This window comes from Manacus vitellinus, unplaced genomic scaffold, assembly GCF_001715985.3.
Source record: "Manacus vitellinus isolate BGI_N305 unplaced genomic scaffold, ASM171598v3 scaffold_44_pilon, whole genome shotgun sequence".
Lineage (NCBI taxonomy): Eukaryota > Metazoa > Chordata > Aves > Passeriformes > Pipridae > Manacus > Manacus vitellinus.
This window is the reverse complement of record NW_021940565.1, coordinates 349,658-374,349: the sequence shown is the minus strand read 5'-3', so window position 1 is coordinate 374,349 and position 24,692 is coordinate 349,658. Positions and strand designations below refer to the sequence as shown.

Below are 24,692 nucleotides of genomic sequence, written 5' to 3'. Positions count from 1 at the left end.
CTTGCAGGTACCCCAGCTGGCAGGGCTGAGCACAGCTGTCCTGTGCCACCTCCTGGGGACATGCGAGTATGGCTGGGAAGTGTGGGATGCTGGATGCCCAGCAGTCAGTTCCTCCTCTCTATTCACAGTGAGAGCGAGGTTTAGGCTCTGCAGGAGGATTTCTACTGAAAAAATGAAAGTGCCTTTATTTTTTTATGTATTACCTAAGTTGCATGTGATTTTTGGTGGTCGTTTGGGTGCATTTGGAGAAGCCACCCCTCTTTAGCCTGCCCATCCACCTTTGTTCAGGCTGGCATCCCTGCAGGGCAGTGGGGAGGTTCAAGGGCTTGGTTTTGGGCAGAGACAGCCCTCCAGGCTCAGCATTTCCCTCCTTGCCAGCCTTTGCTGCTCTCCCTGGCAGGTTCACCTATACCCTGGGGGAAGGCATGTGGCTGCCCCTGAGCAAGAGCTTCGTCATCCCACCAGCTGAGCTGGCCATCAACCCCTCAGCCAAATGTAAGACGGACATGACAGTGATGGAGGATGCAGTGGAGGTCAGGTAGGTGCAATGGCAGGATGATGGAGTTTAGGAGGAGTTTCAGCAAACAGAGCTGAGATCCTCATCCCATGTTTTTGCAGGTGGAGATTAGTACATCCATTAAGCTGCCCCCCTTTGGTACCTGTAAAGTTGAGCTATTGGAGGTACCTCTCATCTCAGTAGCTCCTGCATCCCTCTAAAAGCCTGGCTGCCATCCAGTTCACTGTCAGCCCGAGGGAAACCTGAGCTCTGGAAAAACCCACGCATCAGCCACGGTCGTGCACGCGTTCACGATGTCTCATCGGAGCAGTGACACATCTCCTCCTTCTCCTCCTCACAGGGAAGAGCTGATGACCTCCTCCTCCTTTGACAGCCTGGAGGTCCTCCTTGACTCCTTCGGCCCTGTCCGTGACTGCTCCCGGGACAACGGGGGCTGCAACAAGAACTTCCGCTGCATCTCGGACCGCAAGCTGGACTCCACGGGCTGTGTGGTGCGTGGCCCCCCGGGGACCTGGAATCTCCTTTGGTGTGAGCAAGGAGGGGGAGGGCAGAAAGGGAGTCCTTCCTCCCTTACCATCACTTTGGGACGGATATTTTGGGGTTGATTTCGTAGCAAGAAGATGTTTTTGGGTTGGCATCTCCTTTGTTGCTTTGTTGCACACACGAGGGAGAGAGAGTCCATCTGCTTGTTGGCTCTCTGGGAGGTCCCACATCACTCATGTGTGTCCCCTGTCACCACCACAGCTGCTCTGCCCCAAAATGGAGGGGCTTGTGGGGCCGGGGTGCCCTGCTGTGATGCCACCAGTGCTGGGCATTGGGATGGAGAGGCTGTGAGTGTGGGGCAGACAGTGGGCTTGGAAAGGGCAGCGTTGCTTTGGTGGTCACTGGAGCTCTGTGCTGGTGTGTGGGGTTGATGCCAGCACATTACTTTGGTGGGGCCTGGCTTGGGGGGCTCCCACTTCAGAGGATACACTCCCCAGGGCTGCAGAGAGGCTGTGGTGCAGGAGGAATACCTGCAGCTGTGGGTGGTGTTGCTGCTGTCTGCCCCGCAACCTCCGAGCACTGTGTCCTGCTGAAGTGTCCAATGGAGAGCAACTCTCCCCTCTGCCTCAGCCCCAGGGCCAGATTTCTTCCCTGGGGGTTTCACCTCTTGCTTCCCCCACCCCTGCCAGTGCCCGACGGGACTGAGCCCCATGAAGGATGGCACGGGCTGCTACGACCGTCACGTCGGCGTGGACTGCTCCGATGGCTTCAACGGGGGCTGCGAGCAGCTGTGCCTGCAGCAGATGGTCCCTCTGCCCGAAGACCCCCTGCTCTACAACATCCTCATGTTCTGTGGGTGAGTGACCCAGCACCCACAGGGTGCTGCTGTACCTGGCTGCTGCCACCCTGATCTCCTAGGGTTGGCATGGAGGGGGGGCTCCTCTGTTCCCAGTGTCTCTGCTGGGGTGGCCTGGTGGCCACCGTTGGGGGCTGCAGCTGATGGTGGGCCCTGTGCTGGCTTCCCAGGTGCATTGAGGACTACAAGCTGGGCACGGACGGGAGGTCGTGCCAGCTCATCTCGGAGTCGTGCCCCGAGGCGGGGGACTGCGGGGAGCCCCGCGAGCTGCCCATGAACCAGACGCTCTTTGGGGAGATCTTCTACGGCTACAACAACCACTCCAAGGAGGTGGCACCAGGGCAGGTGCTCAAAGGGACGTTCAGGTGAGCTGGGGAGGTGGGGAGGTGACCCCAGCAGGGTCAGACCTCACCATCCTCTCCAAGAAGAAGGCATAGTAAGGAGCCTGGTCTATCCATGTCTGGTCAAACTTTGCAGAAGATGGAAGGGCTGGTGGGGAGAGCACGTCTGATGCTTTCCATCAAGGGTAGACACCTCTGTAATCTGTGCCTGAAGGAAAGGCTTCATGCCAGGTGTTTTTTTGGGATGGGTCACCGGCTGGCAGGGATGATCCCAGGCATTTCTCCTGTCCTCCAACCCTGCCCTCCTCTCTGTGATTAACTTCCAGGCAGAACAACTTTGCCCGGGGCCTGGAGCAGCAGCTGCCAGATGGGCTGGTGGTGGCCACGGTGCCCTTGGAGAACCAGTGCCAAGAGGAGCTCTCTGACCCCACACCTGACCCCGAGTTCCTCACCGGTGAGTGGGTCCAGCCCCACAGCTCTCCCAGCTGCCAGCATGCCCAGCTAGAGCCCCTCAATCTCCCAGGAGATACATCTCCTAGAGGATATATCTAGTCAGGCTTTAGCATCCCAGGCTCACCTGCAGCAGCAGCAGCAGCAGTGGTAAAACAAAGGCATTAAAAATGAAGGAAAGGCAAAGTCTGTAAATTAATTGTGTGGTGTAAAAGCTCAACCATCCATTGAATGTTTGGGGCATTTGCAAAAAGCATTTTTTCTTTTCTTTTTCAAGGCAAAAAAAGTTTTCCAGCTACCTTTAATTTGATTTCTTTGCCCATGTAACAAACATTCAAAGCCACCAAATTGAAGTGTTTTGGTTTGCTCTGCCAGAGCATTGTGGGCCACGAGCAACAGGGTTATCATGGATTCCTAGACTGCCTTCAAGGATTTACCTTTCTTCCAGCAAGTTGCCAGAACCCCTAAAATAGCCCTTGTTTCCTTGGTGTTTGTTGCTGTTGGCTGAAATGGCTCAGGGCATTGAGGAGCCACTAAGGAAAGGATATGGTTAATGAGGTGTTTTGGTCTCATCCAAGACCTCGTGCTTTTGCTTTGTTTGGCAGAGCTTCCAGGATTTTGGGAAGCACCCATGGGCTGCACCCAGGGTCTAATGGACACTGCTTGCCCTGACAGGGTGCATGGAAATGTAGGTGTGTGTGCAGGCAGATTCAGGCAGAGGGGAGAGTGCCACTGGGTCTTGGGTGCTGAGCTACCCCAAGAGAGCTGTGTGGGTGGGTCACTCCTGCTTCCATGGGGATGCTCATCCCTGTTCGGAGGTGCTGGAGGACACCTGCATCCCAGTGAGATTCTCTTGCCTGTAACATGGGTACACGGATGTAAGGAAGGCACTGCCTCCACAATCCCAGCATCATCAGCAGTGTCAGTGGGAGCAGGACTTTGCTGGCAATTACGCTGGGGAGGCAGAAGCCAGTAAATTATCCTATTCATTTCCCACCGCTCTGCTGGCTTTGTGGCTGATTAAGGCAAAAAAATAAAAAAAGGAAAAGAGGTAAAATATTCTCTGCTTGTCAGAAGCAGATCTGGATATCGCTGTGAATACACGAGAGGCAGAGCTGCTGAGTAAGGAAGGACTGTTTTTGCATAAACACTTTGCAGGAAAGAGCAAGGCTTTGAAGCTGTCGGGAGCAGCCAGCACTGAAGAGAGAGAGGCGCTGGAAGGCAAAGGATCTTATCCTGCTTATCCTCTGCCTTCAGTTCTTGTTAGAGGGGGGGATGCCCGCCGTTATCCTCCTGAACTCCTGCTGGGTGCCTGTTTAGCAGCAAAGTTGCTGCTTTGCTGCCAAGCGGAGCTGCGAGGGAGGAGGTGGCCGTGTCCCGGCATCCTCGTGTGCCACACCCAGGTCACCAAAGTCAGAGCCACGAGCACCCTTCAGTTCCCTTTCTGGGCCTCTGTCTGAGGCTCAGTGGCCTCTCTGTCCCTCTGCTCATGGAAGCTGAGCTGCCACATGCCTTGGGCAGGAGTAAGTGGCCGCCCAGCCCTGGTCTCCATGAATTTCTGCCTTCTGTAACTCACAGTTAAATGGCTGAAGAATGAGGTGGCTTTGCCTGGAGAAGGACAAACCCTGGGTCCTGCCCAGCCCCAGTATTGCTGTAATGTCCTGGGGGAACCTCAGCATCAACTCTGCAGATTTCCCCTGTCCATCTGTGCCCACTCAGCTCAGTCCCAGCCGAAAGGGACCCCAGGCCCCTTGGCTGTTTGCACTCGGGTACACGTGGCGTGACGGTGACCGTTCCCAGGCCTGCAAACAGCTCATTAAAAAGCGCAGATCTCATTAGTGAAATAATTAGCACACCTGGGCATGCCTTGGGAGCGGGCACCGGGAAGGAAGCAGGAGGGGATGCAGGAGGAGGCTCGTTATCTGCTGCCGCAGAGCCCCGGACGGCAGGATGAAACGAGCCTACGTGTGTTCCTTCAAAGCCATCATTTTAATTGCTGGGGAGCAGCTGACCCTCAGCTCTGAATGCTTCCCTGGGGGGACCATGGTGTGTGAACAACCCTTTTCCCTGGCTTCTTCCCACCCTGCTGGCTGCATTGCCCCAGGTATGAAGGGGTGCAACCGTTCCCAGGGAGAGTCATCCCTGGGCAGTGGCACTGAGCCCCCACGTCCTTTCTCTGGCAGGGATGGTGAACTTCAGCGAGGTGTCCGGGTACCCTCTCTTGCAGCACTGGAAGGTGCAGTCCGTCATGTACCACGTCCGGCTCAACCAGATGACCATCTCCCAGTGTAAGCATGTGGGGAATGGGGGAAAAAGGAGTGGCAAGAGGATACATAGCTTTCTGCTGGCAGGTGATGGCCTCAGGGGTCGGTTGCCCATCACAAGTGTGTAGGGAGGTGATAAGGGCTTGGTGTACTCTGGGATCTGAGCATCTCCTCCATCTCTTCTCCTTCCCAGCCTTCAGCAATGCCCTCCACTCCCTGGATGGGGCCACCTCCCGTGGAGATTTTGTGGCACTGCTGGACCAGTTTGGCAACCACTACATCCAGGAGGCAGTGTATGGCTTTGAGGAGTCCTGCTCCATCTGGTATCCCAACAGGCAGGTCCAGCGGCAGCTCTGGCTGGAGTACGAGGACATCAGCAAAGGTAGGAGCCCTGCTGGTCCCCAGGAAGGATTTCTACAACACCCCATGGGAGCTCACTTTGCTTTCAGCATAGGAAGGAAAGCACCCAGCCTGTCCCATCTCACCACGTTATTCACACCCTGCTCTCTCACCCTCGGAAGCCGGGCGAAGGACTCCCGTGGATTGCAGCGGGCACTGATCTGGGCCATAAAGAAAGATCAATACCCACATCCCCAGGGAGATGAAAGACGAGTGCACTAATCCCACCAAGCCATCCTGCCTGATTCTGGACTTAACTGTTGTTTGTCTTTAATCCTGTTCCTTCCTTCCTTTTGTCTCCTCCATATCTCCTCTCTTCCACTTGCATCCCACAGCCTGACTTTTCTCCATTTAATGTATTCCCTTCTCCTGGGCTGTCAGAGCCGTGCTTTTAATGCCTGGAAACCAGGTAGGAACTGGGAGATTCCTTGTGGTGCAGAGGGCATCTGGCACTGCTGCATCCCCTCCGGTGCCCTCGCTGCAGTGAGCTGTGATGGATCCCCAGTAGAAGAGCTGATGGCTGGTTGGGATGCCAGCTTTACAAAAGCTGAGGCAGCCTAAGGCCTGCCTGCTGCCACCTGTCCCCAGGACCACGGCAACCTGGTCCAGTGGAAGGTGTCCCTGCCCATGGTAGGGAGGTTGGAATGAAATAATCTGTAAGGTCCCTTCCAACTCAAACCATTCTAGGATTCCGTGATCTCTTGCATTGCCCCCTGCAGGCGCTATGCTGCCTGTGTGGGGGGACATTGTTTTGCAACATCCAGGCTTGGGCAGCAAGCAAGAGCCAGCTCCCAAACCTGGACACAGGGGATTCTGAGCAGAGCTGCTGCTTTTCAGGCGACCTTCGGTTGCTGCCGGTGCAGGGGAGCTGTGGGGTGTGGGCAGCGTGAGCACGGAGCTCACAGGCACCGTGACCGAAACATCGTTTCCATCACGAAGCTTCCTAGTTCTCAGTGTTGGCACCAGCCTACAGTGCTGCCCTTGCTGTGCCCCAGCCACGGGGACATTTGTTTTCTCCCCAGGGCTCTTGTGTGGGAAGGGCTTCTTTCAAAGCCTGAGTCTGGATCCTGCGGGCTCAGACCTCCTGGAGCCTGGACTTCTTTCCAAACCCACCTGGAAGAGTACAGACCCATTGCTGTTTTGCTGTGGGCTGTCTCCAGATGTAGCATCTTTTGATTGCAAGTGCTTCTTTCTCTTTTTTTTCTCCTGCAATTTCCTCCTCTTTGATTTTCCTGCCTGGAGGCTTTTCAGGTCTGGCAGTCTTTTTCCACCCACAATATCACATTTCAGTTTCACTCTGGCACCTGCCACTTTCCCTCCTTTGCTTTTTGTTTGCAAAGTCAGGAGCTGGATATCGATTGAGAAATTGCAAGAGACAAATCATTCCCTGGCTCCTCTGCTTTCCCTCAGTGCCTGCTAAGCTGCAATCCACAGCCAACCCGAAGTGATCCATCACCAGCTTGCTGGGGGAGCAGAGCAACACTTTTGTATCCAGGTTTTGTTTAAAAGCCTTGTTTCCTTTGCAGGAGTCTCAGAGATAGGCTAGTGCTGGCCCATTTATCTGCAAATCCTTGCTGTATAGGAAGATTTTCCTATTGAGCCATGGATGTGCTCAGCCAGCACAGCAGCCAGCCCGTACCAAACCACCACCAGCGATGGCCTGAGCCTGCTCCAGGGGCGAGGCTTTGCCTGGGCATCCTTCAGCTTCCCCCACCCCCACCGACCATCCTCAGTGGCCCCTCTAGGCCCCCCTTTCTTCTGTGTAAAGCCAGGGATATCCTTTAGCAGGGATTTTGTGTGAAAAGCGCCGTTTCCTAGCATGGCAAGGCTCGCCACGGCAGGACGATGCTCCCCAGGGCACAGCAGTGATGGACAGGTCCTCCCTTCTTGACTTCTGGGCCAACGATTTTCCCCTGGTGCCAAAATATTTCCTGCCATAAGAATGCTGGAGAAAAGCCCACTGAGTGCAGGGTCTGGCTCACTGCCCTGTGTGTTGGGAACACAGTGGCACCCAGTGTCAGGCATCTCTGCGTGGAGCTGGGAAAGGCATAAACCATGGCACTGCTTTCCTGCTGCAACTTTTTTTCCGAGCTGGTTGCATTTCACAGTAACCTGAGGGTTGGCAGCATCTGCTTCCCATCTCCATTTCCCTGTGTGGGGACCAAGTGTAGGAGAAGTGGAGGGTCTGGAGAGGAGCTTGGTGGGTCTGTAGCCACCTTGGGAGCTTTCTGGGCATCATGAGGCACTGGCATGTCTTCCCTCCTCACTCTGAGCTCTTCAGTGCTGCCAGCCTTTGCTGGGGGGTGTGTGAATCAAGTCAGCATCATTACTGTGCACCCTGGTCTGACAGTCATCCTCTCTGGCCTCCAACACACCCTGTCACATCAGCTGTGTGGGGATCCTTGGGATCTAAAGGAGAAATCAGCCGCTGGGCCAGGAGGGCTTTTGCGGGGGACTGGTTTGGCAGAGGGCTTTGGCGGGGCGTCACCGTGGGGTGAAGGTGCCCAGGCAGGTCCTTCACAAGTCTCCAGCCACATGAAGGAGGCTCCCTCTCGTGGGCACCTGCTGCAAGGGTGGTCTGTCCCACCACCTTCCCAGTGCCAGGTGAAGGGATGGGGCTGGGGGAACTGAGGCGCGGGGAGACCAAAAGACCTGCCTGGCAGAGGCCAGGGTGGGCTTTTAAGTTCTGATTCCTCCTCTGAAGACCAGTGAGCATTTCATCCCTACAGAGCAAACAGCTCTCAAGGATACAGGGACCTGCGGGCAGTGCTGCCTCTCTGCAGGGTGGAAGGCAGAGCTCTAGCCCCCTCACATTCCCTTATCAGTGGCTTGGATCCCACGCTCTGTTTTCCCCCTTCCCCCTTCCCCAGGCAACTCGCCCTCGGACGAGTCAGAGGAGCGCGAGCGGGACCCCAAGGTGCTCACCTTCCCCGAGTACATTGCCAGCCTCTCCGAGTCGGGCACCAAGCGCATGGCAGCCGGCGTGCGGATGGAGTGCGCCAGAGCCGCTGGGCGCTGCCCCTTCCTCCGCTGCCCGCTCTGCACGGCGCCGCCAGCCCGAACGCGCCAGCCGAGCCCATCCTGCTGGAGGTCACCAAAGCAGCCCCCCTCTACGAGCTGGTCACCAACAACCAGACCCAGCGGGTGAGGAGCCACGTACTGGGGGTGCTGGGGTGGGCGTGGGGGGTGGCAGGACAGCATTGTGGTGGTCTTTGAAGGCAGCTTGCCCTGATAGCACCATGTCAAGCCGAGGGAGCCCTTGCCCATTGGCCTGCCCTGCTCTCAGGGTGAATGCACTGTGCTGAACCCACCGGGGGAATGGATGAATGCTGGCTCATGTGGGATGGGAGGTCACCAGGTCATCTACCCGATGCTCAACCCTCTCCTCTCTATCCCAGCTCCTGCAGGAGGCCACCATGAGCATGCTGTGGTGCTCAGGCAGCGGGGATGTCATCGAGGACTGGTGCCGCTGTGACTCCAGTGCCTTCGGGGCTGACGGGCTGCCCACCTGTGCGCCTCTCCCCCACCCCATGTAGGTCTCCACGTGTGCCCAGCCTGGCCTTTTGGTGTGGTGGGTCTGTGAGGAGGTGGTGATGGCCAACAGCATGGTGGCAGGAGGTGGTGGGGCTGGGTGGTTTTATGGGACAGGTTTGCAAGCTGATGGTTGACCTGGAAAACAAGCAGAGAGTACAGAGCTGTAGTGTCTTTTCTAAATTCAGCTGAGGACTGGCGAACTGGTTGTGGATCCATCCTGGTAGAGCAACCCTAGGGAAGGAATCCTTTGGACCAGCATTCCCAGAGCCAGGAGGGGTAGGGCAGGGGCAGTCACTTCTCTCCTGAAGTTGCTGTCTCCCATGTGTTAATGGCTTTGAATCCCTTTTGTTGTGAGAGAGTAACACAAAAATTTTCCCCCAGCCTGCACCTCTCCACCGTTCACGAGCCCAGCAGCACACTGGTGGTTCTGGAGTGGGGGCACTCAGAGCCCCCCATCGGGGTGCAGATTGTCGACTACCTCCTCCGCCAGGAGAAAGTCACCGACAGGATGGACCACTCCAAGGTGGAGACAGGTGAGTGGGGACTACACTGGCACTCTCTGGGGAGAGTGGGATGGAGATGTTCGAGGAGTCTCCCTTTTAGCAAGGGGATGCTGCAACATATCCAGTATCCTGTGGAAGAGACAGCAGCCCCTCCTGCCCACCCTGCTGCAACCAAGGCTTCGTGCCTTGGTCCCTCTGGGCACCAGGCAGCGTGTCAGTGGGCACAGACCTCAGTGGCTCTCCACAGTCCCAGGGACACCCGTGTCATTGCCTGTGGCACATCCTCCCCTCTCTCCCTAGAGACAGTGCTGAGCTTCGTGGACGACATCATCTCCGGTGCCAAGTCACCCTGTGCCATGCCAGCCCAAGTGCCTGACAGACTCTCCTCCACCATCTCCCTCATCATTCGCTGCCTGGAGCCCGACACCACCTACATGTGAGTTTCTTCCCCCGTGCCATGCCCATGGCAGTGCTGTCACCCTCACTGTGGTGATCCTACCTGATGCTGCCTGTATTTCCATGAGGTCCTGGGAGTCCAGAGCTTCATTTTTTTCCTCCCGATACAGGTTCACACTCTGGGGAGTTGACAACACAGGAAGGCGTTCCAGGTCCAGTGATGTGACGGTCAAGACCCCTTGCCCTGTGGTAGATGATGTGAAAGCTCAAGGTGAGAGGGAGGGAGCTGCTGGACTGTGGTCCTTGGGACCAGCAACAGGGATTTCCCACTTCCAGTACATCCCTGCACTTGTCTCGTGTCTTGGCTGTAACATCTCCTTCACCCCTGGTGGCCCAGGAGCTACCATGTGCTGTGGAGGGTTGGGGTGGAGGGCTGCAGGAGGCACATGTCCTCTCTGGAAACAGACATGGATGAATGGTATTTCACTAACAGTACCTGATGGCACCACCCATTTCTTTTCCTAATTAGCCCAAACTGCGGGAAGCTAACCTGGACTGAGTCCAGGGAATGCCATCTATTCTGTTGCTCCTCCACTGGGACCTTACCTTGATATGATGTAAATCATAATTCAGGGGACAAATCTTCGTTCTGGTCTTGGTTTCCCTAGAGCTGAGCTTCAGGCTAGTGGGCTTAATTCACGCCTCTCCTGGCACCCCACTGAATACCCCCTGTCTTTCTGCCCAGAAATAGCAGACAAGATCTACAACCTGTTCAACGGCTACACGAGCGGCAAGGAGCAGCAGACAGCCTACAACACTCTGCTGGACCTGGGCTCCCCCAGCCTCCACCGAGTCCTCTACCACTACAACCAGCACTACGAGAGCTTTGGGGAGTTCACCTGGCGCTGTGAAGATGAGCTGGGGCCCAGGTAGGCTCAGGAGCTGGGTCAACTAGGCAGGCAGGTCTGCCCACCAACGTGCTTGTCCCTTGTAGATGTTGGTCACCGGGACCAGCTCTCTAAAGATCTCATGAGTTAATGACAGATGATAGGGCTTACAGTCTCACAGTGGGGTTTCTGTTTTGCTGGATGCTGTGCATGTGTTCAGAGACCAGTCATCTCCCCTGAAGGACCATAAACGTAGGACAAGGTGGAAAGTGGTTGACCACTGTCAACCCAACATCCTTGTTCATCCCATCAGCCCTTTCCTGCCTCTGGGGTTTTTCCTGCTATGTTCATGCTATGCAGAGTAGGGAGGAGGTGGGATTTTCTTTTCTCCTTGGTAGTTGATGCCACAGGCAAAAAGGCAGAAGGTCTCAAAAAAATAATGCACCTTTGAGGGATGGAGACTCTGCTTTCCCCCTTTTCCTGGGCTTTGGCTTGAGTTGCATGCATCTCTGTGTGCTGAACTCACTGTCAGTTGTGATCCAAAGCAGGCAGTGGCCTGACCTTACGTCTGAATTGCACATGTTCCCTCCCTTTTGATTCAAGTCTGTGGTTGTACAGGGTGACACAAGTGTTTTTGGTGCCCAGGCAGTGCTGAGCTGCCACGGCAGGTTTTGGAAGAGATTGTCCTGAGCTCTTCCTGGCTGGAACAGTCCTTTTGTGCCTGAGTGAGCACCATGTCTTCTCCTAGGGCTCCTCCAGGTCATTAAAGGCCCTCCAGCTGCATGGGAATGGGACACCTCATGTCCCAGGCTTGTGGAGGCAGCCAGATGTTCCCTTCTCCCCACATCCTTCAACATCTGCTTTAGTCTGCATGGTTTCCCAGTAACGTAGATGTTTCCAGTCAGTTTAGCAAGCTGGACTGGGAGATTGTGTGTACTGCAGTGGTTTTTCACAGCATCTGGCCTCCAAAGAACCAGAGCTGTGAGCTCATCTGCAGAGTTACTTCAAATGTGCGTCAGCAGCAGCTCCCGTGTATGAAATCCATGGCCTCCACCTTGCCCTGTGCCCCACACCTCCTCTTGCTGGTCTCACCACTAGATGTCTTCCAACCCTGCTTCTCCAGGTGATCACTTCAGGATTTCTAGCAGAGGATTGGAGATCCTCCAAGTGCCTTCCTTGTGCTCCAGACCTTTGCTAACCAGTCAGAAAGACTCAGCAAATAGCTGGTGGCTGTCTTGCACTTAATGTCTTCGACATGTCTCCTAGTTCAGCTTTGGTGGGAGACTCCTGATAGATTCTCCGTGCCCTGGAGCAAAGCTGGGGGCTCTCTCTTTCCCCTCTTCCCGTTTATGTCCTAAGAAATGTGAGCTCAGCCTCAAAGCTCAGTAGCGACATCTCAGTACATGGAGTCTTGTTAAGGCAGAGGCTCCCACCAGCTCCTCTGCCCAGGGTTGCCTCATTCCCATGACACCAAGTAGGATCAGCAGGCTTGGACTTACGTCTCACCTTTGTCTCGAGCCCAGCTGCAGTGATGCCGCTCTGTCTCTGCTTCCAGATGTGAAATCCAGCCCTGGTTTGCACAGACCATCCGACATCTGTTGTGATGATTTGCAAAAGGAGTACATAGCATTCCTTACGTGACACGCTGGAGTTGTCACACAGCCACTGCCATCGCTGGGGCTGAGCTTTGCCATCACTGCTCTCTGCCCCAGTGAGGAGACCGAGCACCAGCCAGAACGTGGCATGGAAGCCACCTCCTCGAGCCCCGAGAGGCAGAGCTGCATTGGCATGGAGCAGCCAGGAATGCCACTGAATTACCCAAGGGATACCATTTGCTGCGTGAACCTACGAGCCAAGAGGGTTAATTCCACCCTCTGGAAATGCTGGAGCGCCGAGGATGGGATGACGCAAGTTGCTGATGAAGTGTTTGCAGCTCGCACTACTTGGAAAGAGACATTCAGGCAGCTGCAGCGGGTTCTGGTGATGACAAATCTTGGAAAGCAGACCTACTGTTTGATCGTCTGCGAAGGCAAAGCACCCAGACTGGTGGTGACAGGACAAATCACTTGCAGATGACATTATTTAGCCAGCAGACAGCGTTTGTTTGACTGTTACTGATGCTTCTTTGAAGTCCTGGATGTGGACCCACGCGACTGACTCTACCGTGTCCCTCCTCCGCGCCTCCATCCCATCTCCTGCTTTGCTCATTTGGGGTGCACTTGCCTCCCTTCCTGGCAATGCTGGCTGCTGGACTGAAGGAAGATGACTTGTCTGAGTGCAGATAACTTGTCTGGGGTTATGAAAGCGAGTCACTCCCTCCTGGTCTGAGAAGGGCTGCGGAGAGCCCTCGACTTTGCATAAGGAAAGGAAATTGAGAGAAAAACGAGTAATAAGTGGAAGTTGGACTTGAAGCAAAGCCTGGTGAAATGTGGTGTCTATGGGCTTCAAGCCAAAATCTGTGGGATCATATTTGGCATTCCTGTGAGGGTGCCTGCAATGCTGGAGGAAGAGAGGCAGTTGTAGCACCTTGCCTAGGTGTCCAGATGCAGGGACCAAGGCCAGTGAGACCTCGGTACCTTCTCATGGCTGGAAGACCTGACCAGCTTGGGTGCCTGTCTCCAGAGTCAGCACCATGCTGAGCACCTCCTCCTCTCTGCCATGCTCTGGTTGTGAACCCTGGGGTGGCAACTGTCAGGTGGCTGCAGAGCTGGAAAACCACTCAGTGGCTCCAGACTGGCCCCTTGGAGCTGCAGCCACATCTATGTGGAGTTTTCTCTCCAGGAAAGCTGAGGTTGGCTCTGGCTGGACTTGAGGTCAATTAAATCCTCTCTAAGCAGCTCTCCCACAGTGTACCCTGCCTGGAGGAAGGTGTGGAGGGGCTGTGGATATTCCTTCATGGTTGGTAAACGTGCCCTTGAGCTGTCAAACCAGGCACAACACAGCTGTGTGCTCCACACACCACCCCTGCTTATCCAAGTAAGAATGTGGCAAGGAGGGATTCTTTTCTCCAGCATCATGATTTGTGCCCCCACTGCCTGTTCTGTGCTGAGCATATGCTGAGTTAAAGCTACCAAGGGGATGTATCCTCTCTTCTTTGACTGTACCAACCCACCAACTGACCTTGAAGCTGCATAGGAAACTTATCCCAGCTCTTCAGACACTTAAACTTTTGTCTGGGTTTCCAGGCACAAGATACTCACCTTCAAGACACTTCATTTGAATCCATTACCTCCACATTTGCCAGAATCCCTGGAGATCACCCAAAGTGCTAGACAAGTTTAAAATGAACATAATGTGTTTTATCTGTACAAACTGATTTTCTTCATAAAACCATTAGAAGCACAATTTTAAGAGGAAAAATTTGAAGAGAACACAGTTTAGGTCATATTTGGCCGGGATCCTCTGAGCTCTTCCAATATCTCATCTAACACGAGAGGTTGGTAGTTTAGCACTTTCTCACCACCAGAACAAGCCTGCACTGAGGCCGTGTTGCCCTGGGGGTGCTGTATGTCTGCTGCAGAAGATGGATTAATCTTGGACCTGCTCTCCCTCTGTCACTCGACCTTGTCTCCTGGCTGGGTTGCAGCTTTTCAGGAAGTGCTACTACTGTGACTTGTCTTTCCTTGATTTGCTCTCTGCAATTGGAAGATGCAAAATGCATGTACAAAGAAGTGGGGAGTTCTGCCACATCCTCTGCTCTCTCAGAGCTTTTTGGATTAAACCCGTGTTTGATGTATACCTCAGTATATCCCTTCTAGTTTGCACACTGTCCTGTGGGACATGTTTCCCAAAATGTTACTAAACATTACAAGTCATGTACCAGGAGTGTTGTTCACTGCACTTATGCCTTGTGATATTGCATCTTACGAGGATCATAGTTTTTATCTCACTTTCAGCTTCCATACAGATCCCCCACAAGCCAGGCATGAAATTGTGATTTGGGGTTTTTTATTTCTTAAATCTCCTTCATCCTCAGTGGTCCAATTGGGACTGCTCATTTCTGGCACTGGAGAAGCTGTAGATGCCCCACTCCTGGAAATGCTCAAGGCCAGGTTGGATGGGGCTTGGAGTAACCTGGTCTAGTGGAAGGTGTCCCTGCCCCCATGGCAGGGGGAGTGGAATGAGATAATCTTTTAGGTTCCTTCCAACCCAAACCTTTCTGTGATTCTATGTGCTACACCAAGTCATGAATGACCGGCATAGTTCTCAAACATGCAACACATGTACTTCATGGTGACATGTGGTGACTCTGGTCTGGGCTGGCTCTATGTGTCATGCCTGACACTTTTTAGCCTTTGTCCCCACTGCTTGCAGTGCTGTTGGCTCCCAGTTTCCCATCCTGTTGTGTTTAGGGTCCAGTAGCTGCAGCAGGGACAGGTGTTGCCATTTGAGTCACTGGTGATGTCCACCCCAAAGGGGGTTTCACAGCTACACCTGTGACTGTCTCCTCACTCAACACTCAGCAAACCCGGCCTTGTTGCACAGGTGAAACAAGAAGAGGGGACAGGACAGGGAAATGTGAGGGGAGTCCCAGTGCAGCGGGTCCAGCACCACTGTGGTGACATGGGCATCTCTGCCCTGGTTAGAGGCTGTTCTCACATGCATTTAGTTTGCAGTGCTGCCTTGGGGATGGTGTGTTCCTGCAGCCCTGCCACCCCTCCTCATCCTGGCAGCGTCAGCCTCCGCTCACCTGCTCTGGAGTTCTCTCTTCTCTCTCAAGAAGCTCCCATCATGTCCTTAACTGTCTTTACTTTTCTCTCCTCACACACTCCTGCTGCCCATCCCGCCATCCCCCTCCGTGGTGTCTCCATCCCTCCCGCCACCCACTCGCTGTCCATCGTCCCCCTGGCATCTCCCCTTGCCCGCCCTCGCTGCAGGAAGGCCGGCCTCATCCTCTCTCAGCTGGGGGACCTCAGCAGCTGGTGCAATGGCCTCCTGCAGGAGCCCAAGATCAGCCTCCAGCGCTCATCCCTCAAGTACCTCGCCTGCCGCTACAGCGAGATCAAGCCCTATGGGCTCGACTGGTCGGAGCTCAGCCGGGACCTCAAGAAGACGTGCGAGGAGCAGACGCTGAGTGTCCTTTACAATGACTATGGGGACAAGGACTACTGAGGGTCGCGGGCGCCCGCTCTCACGCTGGCCTTCCCACGGGCGTTTGTGAGGGTTTTACACGTGGACCCGTGGAGGGGGAGGGTGTCACTGATGTTTCTGGAGGCAAAAATTTGGACTGGGGAGCAAAACCGACTGCTCTGTGCAGGACTGACTCAGTATTAGTTTCTTCTTTGACTTGGGCAAAAGCCTTTCTAGTTAGAAGTCTTGTGGGACCCAGTTTTCTTGGTTTTGTTTTATTCATTTTGCCAAGAGGTTCCTCAGCACTGGTGGAGAGGGCAGGTTGGGAGGGCACAGCCCTCTCCTCCTGCCCCATTCCTGCCCTGGCTGTGGGGACTGTCCCCAAGGGTGGGGGACACCAGTCATGAGAGAAACACAGTGACACAACCAGGATGGGAGAGCAGGTGATGCAGGGTTGGGAAAATGGAAGCAGGGCATGCAGGTCAGGTGGAGATGCTTATGGTTATGGCTGAGCTAAACAGCCACTGGATGGCCAACAGGGCTGGGATGGGGTTTTTTGCAGCTGTGAAGCATGAGGTCTGGATGAGACATGGCCAAGTGATGGTGTCATTGGCGGGCAGGGCTGGCGCGGTGTCACCGTCTGGGGTGAGGAGAGAGGGGCCTTGGTGAGCCCATCTCCTCAGGTTCTGTGCCATGGTCAAAGCCCACGTGTGCTCCAAGATGCAGAGTCCTCCAGAACAAAGGCAGCTTGGCCTCAGGGCCGGTGGTCAGCTGGACATCACAAGCTTTCTTCTTGTGTGACCACGTTCCTAGGAAGTCAACTTTAAAATCCCCTCCGTTACTTTTTGTTCTTTTTTTACCCACCATAATAAAGACTTCGAAGCAATGTCAAACTGCCGCTGTGGAGTGGCCCAGCCAGGAGAGCAGCAGCCAGATGGTATGGACAGGGTGGCCATCTGCACCAGCCAATATAACTGTGGTGTAGCCCAGGCTCTGCATGGGGAAGGGAGAGAAGTGCAGGGTACCCCAACACGGTGGTTCAGGATGGTCCTGGAAGGCATGGCGGGCAGGCTTCTGGGGGTATTGCTTGCCTGTGTTCGGGCTCACATCTGCAGCTCTCGGTGGCTTTTTTTTTTTTAAAACCAGAGAGCTAGGGTTGTACTGGGACACCGGGCTTGGTTCGGAGCAAACTGTTCTCCAAAACCCTGTCACTGCTGATGGTGTTGGAGGCAGAAAACAGCTTCCTTTCAGCTTCAGCTTCCAGCCCGGTTTGCAGAGGAGGCGCCTCTGGACTTGCCAGCTGCGCACCTTTGATCTGGACAAGCCCGTAGCCCTACAGTGGGATTTTTACGATGCCTCTTCAGAGAGAAATTTCCTTTTAATTTTTTTTCAGTCTTGGCAGGAGCAGTCTTCAGCCTGTCTCATACAATTTTCTGCCTCATTCCTCCTCCTACCTGCCAAGGACATGGTTCGAATATTTGCGTGGTGCTGAGAGGGAGGCTGGCTGTGCTCTGCCGCCGGTCGCAGCCCACAGCGCTGTATCGCAGCGCTTTCTCAACAACAGTATCTCCCTGCAGGACCACACCGTGCTTTTCTCTTCCCTTTTAGTGGACAGACCTCTCTCCAGGGGCAGCTGGCCTGGACTGGGGAGCTGCTGGGAGCAGCCACCAGCAGTCAGTGTTACCTGGGCATCCCCGTGTCATTGCTGTAATGAATGTGTCTAGCAGGGGTCGTCAGGCAAGCGCCTGCTGTGTGCAAGAAAAAAGTCTGCTGGATCCTTTTGGCTTTTTCTCATGTTTGTCCTTATATTTTGATGTGCCTGATGCTGCCAAGGACTTGGGGCTCAGAGCAAGACCAGCACCACCTCCATGCACAGATACATACAGGCAGGTGATCCGTACTGAGCCGCCGCTCCTTTTCCTTTCAGCCGCCGAGACTCTTGGCCCAGACACCTCAGTTTATCCTTTCGCTTATCCCAGCATATACTGGGACAACTTTTAACTTCCAACCAAGCAGCTGTCCAGGGTTGGGCAAAGGGCACCTCCGCCCAAGGCCTCGGTGGGATGCTTGAGCGAAGGCTGCTCTGGCCCTGATGCCGGTTGGTTTCTCGCCAAGTAATACCGCATATACGGCCTTTATATGAAACACAGACTGTTTTTCTTTGAGTAGCAGACTCCTTTCTTTTATTGCTTACTAGGTGCAGCAGCAGGGACGGGAGCAGTGCCATGTGCCAGCCACTCGCTGCGACGCTGCCAGGAAAACCCTGGACATCCCATGTGTTCACACCTGCCTAGGTTACTTTTTCATCTGGCCCCAAGATTTGCACTGAGGCTCTGCAGAGATTTCTGTTCTGCTCCTGTGCTGACACTTCAAAGCCCTTGCATGGGCGACCGACACCCTGCAACATCATCAGCTGGCTGGGCTGGACTCTGCTCCCTCGGCCCCAGTTCCCCATGGGTTGGGATATGGAGGGCGAGGGGAAAGCCACCCCTCTGAGATTCTTTGGCATCACCCCTTGCATGGCTGGGTGGGGCTCAGCATCCCCATCCCGTTATGGACAGCACAGTCTGCTGGTAGGGCTGTGCTCTTCCTGGACCGCCGTGGTGTCCCTGCAGCCGCTGTGCCGGCAGGTCCTGCCAGGGTGGCACATCTGTGGGGCCACTCACTTACCCTGGCTTTGGGAAGGCTTTCCTCTTGGTTTCCTCACTCTGGCTTTGCCAGTCAGAATTTTGCCCAAACTTGGATTTTCTTGCCAAACTCTCTCCACTGACACACGAGCCCATCTCAGACAAATGCCAGCAGCCTGCCACGGGGGCCCAGACCGGAGCAGGGGGTTGCACCATGGCTGTAGACCTGGCCTTGGTGAGATGAGTTGTGTGGGGCTTGCTCACCCAAAACAGGTGTGCCCTGGTCTAGTGAAAGGTGTCCCTGCCCATTGCGGTGGGTTGGAAATACGTGATTTTTAAGGTCCCTTCCAAACCAAACCATTATATGATTCTGTGATTCCCTGCAGAGCTGACACTGTCAACATCTGGCACGGGGTCCTACGGTTGGGTCTGCACAATATTTTCTCTCTTGGACTCCTGATTCTTCCTATGCTGCCAGCAACATGAGAACTGGATAAGGCACTGTTTTCCATTCATTTCTGCAACCTCCTTTTGCCCCCCTGCCCTCCCTTTATGTTTTATTTCTGAATTAATGAGCGATCATTCACCTGAGATGAACCTCTGGGTCGTTTCCTTTTCTTTGCTACGTCCGTACCCCTGTAATAGCATTACTACCTTTTACTTGTCGTGGAGTTATTTAACATATAAAGATGGTTTGGTCCTTTTCTTTACAAAGATGGCTACAGTTCATGTTCCTTGATGTTCTATTAAAACTCTGATGTGACGTTTTACTACTGTAGATTGAAAGTAGGGTGCTTTAGGGTGAGATAGCCATGTGGCAAGAAACACAAAACCCTTCCAGATTACCTTAAAAAAAAAAAAAAGAAAAGAAGAAAGAGGTTTTAAACAACAGCAACAAAAAAAAAATAAAAATCATTGTAACACTATGTAAAACTCCAGATGATAATTTAACTGACTATTAAATGGAGCTATTAGTAATCCCTGGCTCTGGCAAACTGGAGTGTTTGTTTATAGTTTTGGTCCTGTTGATGTCATCTTTTGGTCACGGATGAAACACTCCCAGCCTTTGAACTTGGGTGAGTCTTCACACAAGTTTAGCATTAGCCTGTCTGCCCACTGGGTTAGCCAAGTCCCAAAGCACTCAGCACACACAGACGGAGCCGTGTCCTGCTCCTCGCCTTGCCCACCTGCTCTGCCAGGCATGGCAAGGTGTGGATGTCTGCAGGCACCTTTGGGTTTTGGGGGGGAAAAATGCATTTACACATCCTTGGCAAGGGTGTCTCAGTCTGCAGACCTCCACAGGGGCTGGGAATTTGGAAGCAGAGTCCAAAGAAGCTTCTTTTAGTTGTTTTTTTAGTACAGAAGGCAGATGGGATGGTGCTGTCTGGTGGTCAACCACCCCCCCCAAGAACATCCTGGTCCACCTGGCAGACTTTTTACAGAGGACTAGGAGCATCATGAATATTGACATCCTTCAAATGATGTGAAAACCAGTGCCTGAACAGAGATGAGAGCTGCAAAGGATGCCTTAAAAGCCACTCATAGTGCAGTGTTGTGTCTAATGCTCAGGCCACCAGGACTTAAAAGGGCTGGTCCCTTGGCCAAGCCTAATGTGTATTCCCACCTGCCCTGCCAGATGGGTTGGGAGACCTGGGGAGGGCCAGGGATTACTGCAGGCAGGCAGACAGGATGCCTGGGAGGACACAGGAGAGTGGGAATTTAGGGGCTATAGCACACAAACCCATAGGAAACCAGACTTCATTAAGTCTCATGGAACAACTTGATTTTTATTTTTTTTTCTCTTCCTGCTGCTAAAATGCAGGAAAATAAGCTAAAAATACACCCAATACTTTCCTTCTGCTAATTTCCGTCGCACAATAACCTGTGGCTGTGGAATGAGACATGAGGAGGAGGAGGAGGAAAAGAAAGGAGGGACAGGATGGGAAAGCAGCTCTTCACTTGGCTACTGCCACAGACAGCTGCTCTTTATGTTTTATATGCAAGACCCACAAGTGGGGTCCTTGTTTGCTTGGGGCTGTGGGGGACCCCTTAATGTGCTCTCTCCTTCATAGCAGCAAATCTGGCTCCTCAAAACGCATGATTTGGGGAGCTTTGCCCTAGAGAGGACATTCAGTGTCACCAGGAGATGCTGTTCCTCCTCTAGGAGTGATGAGAAAGTCCATGCAAAGACCAGACATAAAGAGGAGGCCGGTGAGGAGCAAAGGGGTGCACATGACCATCAGAGATGGATGGAAGAAGAGCAAGGTTAAAACACAGGACAAGGGCTTTTTGGTGTTTCCCAGTCAATATGTACGAAGTTTATCTGGTTACTTACCAAAAAAAAAAAAAAAAAAAATTCCCAAATCTTTAATTAATTTTTTTGATTGTCTTTGTTTTTAACTCTCTTGCCAGGATGTCACATGGCATGGCCCTCTGGCTCAGTGTGAGCCACCCTCTGCTCCCCATCCCCAGGGAGGTGGTGTGTGAACATACACACACACACACACACACACACACACACCCACACACACACACTTTTCCCTACACTTAAAGTGGATTAATTACAAAAACTGATCAACCTTGGACCAGTTTGTAGCATAACCAGCAGAAGACTTTCTGCAAAAGTGTTCTTGCACCTGGTGGCACAGCAAAAGCTGCCTGGGTGGCAGCCTTGAATTGTGGGGGGCATTGGAGGTGAGTGTCCCCCTCCAACCAAAAACCCAAAGGATACCTTCTGCTGGGCTGGGACAGCTCTGGGTGAGTCCATAGTTTGGGGCAGAGGAAAAGCATGTGGGACCGAAGGTGCTGGGAGCAGCCAAACCACCTCCCCGGCCCCCTTTTGGGTGAATCAAGGAGACAAGAGAGATGGAGGATGAGAAGATTATTTATTTTTCATAGATTTTTATAAAAAATAATTATCAAATACAAAAAAATAAAAATAGCAGCAGCCTCCGTTGTGAATAAAACCCTAAAGGGGACAAAAACCGCTCAGTGTCGCTATAGAAGAACAATATTTCAGTACATAGAAGCTGTCTGGTCATGAGAAGCACAAATGTCTACCAGCCAAGCCAGTGCCTCCAGTCCCACCCTCCCCAGCTCCCCTGTCCATGGGTCACAGTCCCTTCCCTGCACACACAGGTGAGCAGGGACAAGACCAGGATTTTTGTGCCAAAAGGGTAATAATTTGTCATCTAAACACATAACGCTGCCGCCAGGCAGGGAAGGGTTTGGCATGGCAAGATGCTGGGACTTGAAATTCTCTCTCTGTGTGTGTTACCCTCATCCCACATCCCCACTGTGGGGGGCTGCTGGGACCCCCACTCCATCTCTGTTAGGACCCCTGGATCTCCCCTTCCCTGCACTGGTGGAGCGGTGCAGGCTGCCCAAGCTGCACCCCCTGGGGATGTTGGGCCAACTTTTATTTAAATTTCCTTGGCTTATCTGAGGGGTTTCTTTTATTAAAAAAGTGGATTATCTGACAAAAAATTGCCCAATTGACAGCGCATTTTGGGTGAAAACCCTGGGGTCACTCGTTTATGATGGGAACAGAAATGTCAGTGTGTCCCTGCTGCAAAAGGAGATGGGACCCACTGTCCCCTACCTCTCCTCCAGTCTCTGCTTAGACCAGAGATCAGGAACACATGTGATCAGGAAAGGGCTTGGAGAAGGACAGGTAATCCCCTGCCTGGACACTTTGGGATGTCCAGGCAACTCTGCCCCTACTCCTGTCTTCCAGTAAAGCACAACTGTAGGAAACGCCTGACAAAAAAAGGATGGGGGAGATCTAGCAGAAGCCAAACGATGCCTTGAAAATCCCCAGTCTCTCCACACCGTGTCACCCTCTCTCCACCACTCCTTCACCAGACAAACCCTGGCTTGGAGCCTGTCTCCAACAGCACAGGCTATGCAGGGAGAAGGCAGCAGGGCAGCCCAGAGTCCCTTGGTCCCAGCCTGCAGCTGAACCTGGGGGACACCACGGTCTGTGCTCCTACTCTGTGGTCCCTTCTCTGTTCTCTTCTCCTCTTTCTATCCCTTTTCTCTGCCTCTTTACAGCACAAAACCATCAGGGATAATCCCAACGGGAACCAGGCACCTTCCCTATTGCTGCCTCTATGGGGCCGGGTCCCGGCTGCCAAGCTGAGCTTCTGGGAATCGATTATGGGGGCAAAGTTTCTTGATGGGCTTCTTTGGGGCTTGAAGAGAATCTGAAGATTTTTCTCTTGGTGCCTACAAGAGCAAGAGACTCATTACAATCAGTGACTGTATGTCCAGTGTGATGGGCTGGGACACAGAGGTAATAATGATACTACTAGGAAGATCTCAGTGGGAAAAGATGATGCTCAGAGTCTCCTGACAGGTTTTTTGGGTCTTGTCTCTCCTTGCATTACAGGACCTGATCTCCTCTGAGAACTGCTGACAACACTGTTGAAACTCAGATGTGGGGAAAGAGAAGAAGGACCACCTCATCATCCTTCATTTGAGCACCACACAGCTACTCTGGGTTGCCCACTACAACCCTTGTTTAGTTGGGTGCACAGTGGCCGGGGCAGAGAGGCAGAGGACTGTGGTGAGTCTACTCCTACTGACCATGCAGTGACCCCATGGACACATAGCCTTTCCCAGAGGGCTTTGAAATAATGTCTGGTGGATGCCTGTGGTGCCCTTGGAGTCCATTGTGCTCGCTGGGGTGATTCAATGGCACAGCAGTGTTTTTCTCAACCCCAGAATCCTGATCCAGGGCTCTAAGCAGAGCAAGGCAAAGCATTGGCAAATCCCAAGGGCAAAACTTGGTGCCTGCAAGATGCCCAAACCACCTTCAGGTGGGAGCCTTCATGCCTGGGGAGCTCTCTCCTGGCATGGCCTGGGTGTTTGGCTTCTCTCTGTGTCCTCCTTCCAGCTCCCCCTCGGCAAGGAAGGGGAAACTGCCTGCTCCTCCCGCCCTGACCTGCGCTTTTCCCAATGGTTTGTACTTCACAGCAGCATGGGTGTGTGACAAAGGATATCCTTTCTCAGCTTCATCAAGAGCAAAGAAAATATAATATATATTTATATATATATAATTATATATATGTAATATAGATATATTAAAGTAAATAGTTTCAGAGAGAATCAACAGCTACCTCGACCGTTTGCTAAAAAAGCTGTACAGCAGAGGGGGCAATAGTGACAAAATCCGAAGCAAAGACAGAAACAGCCCAGGTCCCGGACCCAAGGACAACACCCGTCATGGCAGCACTGGCTCTCGGGCGTGGAACCCCAAGCTCAAGCGTGTGGACTGAAGCGGCACCAGGACCCCTGCTTAGCCCCCTCGAGGGGGTTCGGGAGGGAGCAGCTTTGGGGAGGGGACCGCCTGCCTCCTGGGCTCCTCGGTGGCCTCGATCCTCCCCTCCGTTGCGCAGCCAGCCACAGCGCACCGCCTGCTCTTCTCGGGCCCAGCTGCCCCCTCACGTCCCGCCGCTCCCCAGCGGCCCCCGGTGCTGCCCCTTCGCTCCTCCGGCGCTCGCCTGACCGAGAGAGGCCCTTCCTGGTGCCGCTACTGGTTCTCCTCGGCCGCCGGGTCACGGCACGTGCACTCGTCCTGGTCGCAGTCAGCAGCAAACGGGATCACCTGGGGGGGGGCCAAAGGGAGAGCTCAGCCTCTGCCCTGAGATACCCATCTCCTGGCGCCCCTATGCCCCTGCAAGCCCTCTCCACCCCAGTACGGCCAGTAACGATGGGTGTGTGGACAGACAGACACTTTGGGCTGTGCCCCGTTGTTGGCGTTGCGGAACCTGCCAGGCTCCAGGCTCACTGAGAAAGGGGCACAACCTGCCCCCAGCTCAGTTTTATTCGTAGCCTTTTCTTTTCTGTTAGCTTGTGTTTCACAGGATATGCAGAGTTGGAAAGAACCCATCGGGATTGTCAAATCCAACTCCTGACCCTGCACAGGACACCCTGGCAATCCCACTCTGTGCCTGAGAGGGTTGTGCAAATACTTCTTGGAAGTCTGTCAGGGTTGGTGCTGTGACCCCTTCCCTGGGGAGCCTGTTCCAGTGCTCAACCACCTTCTGAGTGAAAAACCTTTTCCTGATATCTAACCTAAACCCCCCCTGACTCAGGTTCATGCCATTTCCTCTAGTCCTGTCACTGGTCACTGGTGTTCAAAATTTGCAGCCAAGGGTCAGCTTGAATCTTGTGCCTCAAATGTCAGACCCTGGGAAGAAGTCTCCCCTGGTGGATATAAGACATTTGGACTAAGGCAGGCAGTGGTAAAGCACCTCTAGATTTAAGTTTTACTTTGGCCCCTGTTAGAAAGCCCCCTCTGTCCATGTCTGAACCCATGGACCTGTCTTTCAAGCTACTCCTGGCTCCTCCTGGCTCAGCAA

The 24,692-nt window shown here is 53.6% G+C and overlaps 2 protein-coding genes across 2 annotated transcripts in view; one reads left to right on the top strand and one right to left on the bottom strand.

The window, feature by feature from the left end:
- ASTN1 (astrotactin 1) overlaps nucleotides 1-18,013 on the top strand; it is a 33,947-nt gene extending 15,934 nt beyond the window's left edge. The window contains exons 9-23 of the mRNA XM_029962214.1: nucleotides 401-538; nucleotides 858-1,008; nucleotides 1,690-1,856; nucleotides 2,027-2,221; nucleotides 2,524-2,651; nucleotides 4,831-4,935; nucleotides 5,105-5,293; nucleotides 8,181-8,293; nucleotides 8,347-8,454; nucleotides 8,709-8,842; nucleotides 9,226-9,377; nucleotides 9,648-9,783; nucleotides 9,914-10,014; nucleotides 10,489-10,672; nucleotides 15,508-18,013. Of these exons, the coding sequence (XP_029818074.1) occupies nucleotides 401-538; nucleotides 858-1,008; nucleotides 1,690-1,856; nucleotides 2,027-2,221; nucleotides 2,524-2,651; nucleotides 4,831-4,935; nucleotides 5,105-5,293; nucleotides 8,181-8,293; nucleotides 8,347-8,454; nucleotides 8,709-8,842; nucleotides 9,226-9,377; nucleotides 9,648-9,783; nucleotides 9,914-10,014; nucleotides 10,489-10,672; nucleotides 15,508-15,742 (2,236 nt within the window). The 3' untranslated portion in view covers nucleotides 15,743-18,013. The remainder of the gene's footprint in view (nucleotides 1-400; nucleotides 539-857; nucleotides 1,009-1,689; nucleotides 1,857-2,026; nucleotides 2,222-2,523; nucleotides 2,652-4,830; nucleotides 4,936-5,104; nucleotides 5,294-8,180; nucleotides 8,294-8,346; nucleotides 8,455-8,708; nucleotides 8,843-9,225; nucleotides 9,378-9,647; nucleotides 9,784-9,913; nucleotides 10,015-10,488; nucleotides 10,673-15,507) is intronic.
- A 5,831-nt stretch (nucleotides 18,014-23,844) lies between these two features.
- The window catches only part of PAPPA2 (pappalysin 2), an 81,963-nt gene continuing 81,115 nt past the window's right edge, over nucleotides 23,845-24,692 (bottom strand). The window contains exon 23 of the mRNA XM_018078947.2: nucleotides 23,845-23,935. Coding sequence (XP_017934436.2) covers nucleotides 23,861-23,935 — 75 coding nt within the window. The 3' untranslated portion in view covers nucleotides 23,845-23,860. The remainder of the gene's footprint in view (nucleotides 23,936-24,692) is intronic.